At 36.9% G+C, this 5,261-nt stretch overlaps 1 protein-coding gene across 1 annotated transcript; it reads left to right on the top strand.

The window, feature by feature from the left end:
* Positions 1-372: 372 nt before the first annotated feature.
* Positions 373-4,629, top strand: LOC113515820 (actin-related protein 6). Its single transcript, XM_026900111.3, has 2 exons — positions 373-1,310; positions 3,258-4,629. Exons 1-2 carry the CDS (start codon positions 626-628, stop codon positions 3,755-3,757), a joined length of 1,185 nt encoding a protein of 394 aa, XP_026755912.1. The 5' UTR covers positions 373-625; the 3' UTR covers positions 3,758-4,629.
* The last annotated feature ends 632 nt before the right edge of the window (positions 4,630-5,261 follow it).

The raw sequence follows: 5,261 nt of genomic DNA, 5'->3' as shown, positions 1-5,261 counted from the left end.
TTTAAAAGGGATGCTTCTGCCTGCTAAGACAGGTCTTGGTTACCTCTTAAGTAACCTACGGTAAAGGGAGGCGGTGGCCTTTTCTATGTCGGAACCTACACTGCTACTGGTTGTTTATTATTTTTTTAATAAATTAAAATGTGATTTTGTAGCAAATTTTAGCTTTAATTTTGCTGTATTTGTTTAATACCTAATGAACAAGCAGATTTTGTAAATATAAAACAGTGTATAAAATAAATTTTTAATATTATTTAAAACATTTTCTGAGTTGTCAGTAAAGTGTAAATATTTTTAGCAGTAGGCAACCCCATAGCCCTTAATTAACTGTCTGTTTAAGATTGACAGTTGTCAGAATTTGACATTTGACAATTATTGTCATAAACATTACTTTTTGCTTCTCTGTATTTTCACAAATTACGTGAATATTTCAAATTTTTGCATTTTATTTTTTTTTACTTCTTATTACACAGAATTGTGGGCTTTTTCAATTCTATATGAATGTGATATTTCTTATTCACGATTACCGTTAAATATATATATAACCTGAAATCTAATATAGCGACAATACAATGCGATTTTAATTTCTATCCTAAAAGACCGGTAACCTCAATTGGGTTATATAAAAATGAGTGAAACCTCCTGCTATATCCTCGACAATGGTGCGTACACCGTCAAAGTGGGTCTCTCTTCGGCAGAGCCGAAGATTGTACCAAACTGCATAATGAAAGCAAAGTCTGAACGGCGCCGTCCGTTCATCGGCTCCCAAATTGATGAATGCCGCGATGCTTCCGGTCTTTTCTATATACTACCCTTTCAGAAAGGTTTCCTAATTAATTGGGACACGCAGAAAACTGTTTGGGACTATATATTCAGCAAGGAGTGCTGTCCAGTAAACTTCAATGAAACAGCATTGATTATTACTGAACCTTTGTACAATTTCGCGTCAATACAAGAAGCTATGACGGAAATATTCTTTGAGGAGTACGAATGCCAGTCATTATTGAGGATTAATGCAACTGATTTAGCTGAATACCATTATAGAAAGAAACAGAATAATCAATGCACCGTTGTGGTGGATTCGGGGTATAGTTATACATATATTGTCCCGTATATAAAGGGCAAGAAGTACAGAGAAGGTATAAGAAGGATAGATGTCGGTGGCAAGGTGTTGACGAATCATTTGAAAGAGATATTGTCATATAGACAGTTGAATGTTATGGACGAGACGTATGTTATAAACCAAGTGAAGGAGGACTCCTGTTTTGTGTCCCAAAATTTTATGGGCGACATGGAGATTGCTAAGAAGAAGGGTAAGAGTATTACCATTGTTACTACAGTTATTGCTTGTTCACTTGGTCTACTAAACATATTTTTTTAAAGAGAGTTTATAAATGTTTATTTAATAATTAAACAAAAAATTGGCATACCTAATAGATATGTAGTGTACAGGAAGGGATTGTTAGTAATGCGGACTACCAGTCCCTTTGCTAGCAATATACCCTGTCAGGTCAACCTTCATGTGGTTCCACCTAGAGAGTCTCCTTTTTTAATGGAAGACAATCAAATGGTAACCCCACCTGCACTAATGGTATATGCTAGTGAGGCACTAATGAGGGAGATGTAGGCACTAATGAGAGTAATCAGTGAGATGAAAAGGTAGGTCAGTTAGTCTCTCATGAAAAATGCACCTGAAATTCAGCACAATGGTTTCCAGGGGGAAACCTGACAAGGTATATAGCCAGCAATTGTTCTGGTAGTCCAAATTACTATCAATCCATTTCCCCTGTTACTCCTTATTCACTTTATTCACTTCACCATCTGAGCTGTATGTAAATTCATCAGATAGAGCCCTCCATTAATATAAACAAGCTTAGTGTTATAATAATAATAACAATACTTTTATTTGCTCTAGTTTTAGGTATAAAACATTAGATCTTATAAATTAAAAGAACCTTATGACTTTGTAAGGTTAAGGTACTTATATTAAGCATGCAAATATAAAAATCAAAACTTACATACATTTTATTTTTAAATTTTTAGTAACATTAAAAAACTAACTAACTTGCTATCACTTTTACAATTAATGTGTAATTTTTTGGTTTCACTTAAAAATACTTTATTGAAAACATGATAATTTATTTTTACATTTGTGTATGATCTTGAGTTAATACTATAATTGTTAATTTGATTAAATACATTTTTTTTTAAATTATACAAACAATAGATGTTAGATATTTCCTGTATTCAGAGCTACTAAAACCAAGGGTTCTCCAGGACAGAGGCCAGAGTGGAATAATAGAGCAGAGCAGGCAAAATGTATGGCATCTTGCCTGCTCTGCCACCCTATTGTTACGCCATTGGATAATGGGATGGTAACCTCTAACCCATTCTGCGATAACAGCACATACCGTGTTTACTATATACCCTGTTTGAGTATGAGTGGGTGGTGATAATGTCAGGTCAGTTGGTCCATCATTGTAAATTCACTAGAAATTAACTAAAATGGTTGGGAGGAAATGGATTGTTAGTAATGGAGTCAAACAGCTCCGTTGCTATTAATAAACTCTATCAGGTTCCCTGGAGAACCATTGTGACTAATTTATCATACTCGTCATGATGGGCTATCAGACCTGCTTTTTCATCCTCACTAATCATCCCTCAATGATGCCCCGCCAGTGTATACCGATAGCGCAGGCAGGGTTACTCTTCATTCCATTATCATTCATTAAAAAAAAAGGACTGTCTTTAGACAGGGTAATATTTAGCCGCTCTTGCGTTCTTGGGCATAGGTCGCAATCCATCGATAAGTGTCTTCTACGTTGCTCCCCTCTCGCGGGCTTGTAGAGCCATCAGCATTAGCCAGTGCAAGCGTTCGGCGAAGCTGTAAAGGCCATCTGCGGTCAACAGCATTATCATTCTTTATAAAATTCTTCAGGGTCGGCAATGCTTAAGTAATGTCCCAAGTATTGCAGGCGTTAATAGGCTACGGTAATCGCTTACCATCAAGTGGATCGTATGCTAGTTTACCACCTCAGTGGTATAAAAAAAATATCAGCTTGAATAAAAATTAAATGTATGGTAAAGTATTAGTTAAACCAATTCTTGTTTTGGAATAAATGAATGAGTATACTTTATTTGCATTATGCAATATAGGAAATAAGCGAGACAATAAATATAACGATACAATTGTATAAGTACAGTGAGGCGTCTTATTGCTGAGAGCAATCCTTTCAAGACAATTCCTTTTTCTATTCCAGTCTCGGAAAACACAATAGTCAAGGATTATGTTTTACCCGATTACACAACGATCCGGCGTGGCTACCTCCGCGACGTCGTCAAACCCGACGAAGACCTAGAACAGCAGACTCTACGATTGACCAACGAAAGATTCTCAATACCCGAACTCCTCTTCCACCCATCGGACGTCGGCATCCCACAAATGGGCATCCCCGAAGCTATAATACACTCGATCAATTCTTGCCCAGAAGAAAATAAGGAGAATCTCCTAGAAAATATTCTTCTCTACGGTGGCAACACTCTATTTCCTGGTTTCCGTGATAGAGTATACAATGAGGTACGCTCAATGGCGTTGGACCACTTCGACGTAAATGTTACACTCGCTGAAAACCCAATAACTTATCCATGGGAAGGTGGGAAACTGATCTTTAGAGATCCCGAGTTCTATTCCTTCTGTATGACGAAAGAAGAGTATGAGGAGGAAGGGAAAACGTTGGCCTTCGAACGCTTTGACATATAACGACGCAAACGAGCGAGGTTGTCCTCGGAGTAATCTGAAATGGACCCTCGCTCGGTAAACGATTACAGTATTGGACTTGGTGAAACTGTTTTTAGAATACAGACTGTAAAAGAACTCTTTAAAGAAGATTCTTTATTGTATTTTTTTTTTATAATTAATGATAAGACAGTTATTAGTAATGCGGGCTACCAGTCGCATTGCTAGCAATGTGACCTGTCAGGTCCCGCCAGCACTATCCGTATACGCTGGCGGGGCACCAGTGAGGGATGATAAATGAGGATGAAACAGGTCAGTTGGCCCTTAGTGACGAATTCATACAGAATATAACCAAGATGGTTTCCAGGGGGAACCGCGTGTAGGTCGACCTGATAACGTGTATTGTTAGCAATGGGGCTGTTCGATCCCTATCACTAAAAATCACTTTTCCCCAATAATAGGAATAAAATATAGCAATAAGTTTGATATATTATTAAGTATTACTAATGAATTCAATCTCTTGTCTATTATGGGTACTGAGTGCATACTGGGTACAGAGGAATAACAGCTGAGTCCTCAGGAATGGCAACGCATACATGGGCTAAGCAATATACTCTGTTATGTAAATGGTACTGCTCATGTCTATAGGCGACGGTTACCACTTACCATCAGGTGGGCCGTCAGCTTGTTTGCCATTCTAAGTTGTATAAAAAAAAAAAAAAGATAAATTTTCACTGTCTTTAGACAGGAAAAACTCCGCTCACCACTATAGTTGGCGACCGCTCTCGATGCGCACATTCTTATAGCTATGTCAATGTTTGGATAAATTATATAAATATCTTTTATAATGTGTAAGTAGATGCAGATATACTTATTATAATAAAAAAATGGTGGTACCATTTTTTTTAATAATCCCGCCACGTACTCCTCTAGGCACATACCGACTTTGCCTTAGGAATAATTCGTCTCTGCCTATTATTATTATAATTATGAAAATTTATAAAGATGTTTGTATGTTCGTTACTATATCACACTTGAACGGATTTAAAAGAAATCTGGTACATGGCTGCCGCATCCGCCTACTATTTGTGATTAACAAAATAACTGGCATAAAATAAAAAATAAAGACTTCATTTTATTAAAAAAAAAAAAGTAAGTATGAAGATATGAGTGTCAAAGTCAAAATATTCCATAGAGATTAACAAATCATTACGATTTAGAAAAAAAAAATTGTTTTTAACAACTTTAGCTAAAAACATGTTACTAAATACCGCAGTTTTATGCATTTCCCGCGGCTTGTCAGTAGCGAATAGAAATTTGCTGTCCCGTCCCGTAGCTGTGTCCATAATATCTCGCTGTGTATCAACAACGAAAGAAAGAAGCCTAGTGAAGTTTAAGAAACTTCAAGCCGACTTCCAGTGTGAAGATGGCAGACCGATTTGGTTGAAAGGCGGCTTCTGCGATAGACTTTTGTACAGTATTACAGTCATAGCCTGCTACGTCGGCGTCTTTATGGTGTTCGCTAACG

Source organism: Galleria mellonella, unplaced genomic scaffold (assembly GCF_026898425.1).
Source record: "Galleria mellonella isolate WM207_F2 unplaced genomic scaffold, CSIRO_AGI_GalMel_v1 utg424, whole genome shotgun sequence".
Taxonomy (NCBI): domain Eukaryota; kingdom Metazoa; phylum Arthropoda; class Insecta; order Lepidoptera; family Pyralidae; genus Galleria; species Galleria mellonella.
The sequence above is the reverse complement of the archived record's forward strand: the minus strand, read 5'-3'. Positions and strand labels throughout refer to the sequence as shown.

Coding starts and splice junctions, on each gene's coding strand:
- LOC113515820 (XM_026900111.3), top strand. CDS start 626: ATGAGTGAAACCTCCTGCTATATCCTCGACAATGGTGCGTACACCGTC. Junction 1,311..3,257: donor GGAGATTGCTAAGAAGAAGG/GTAAGAGTATTA, acceptor TTTCTATTCCAG/TCTCGGAAAACACAATAGTC.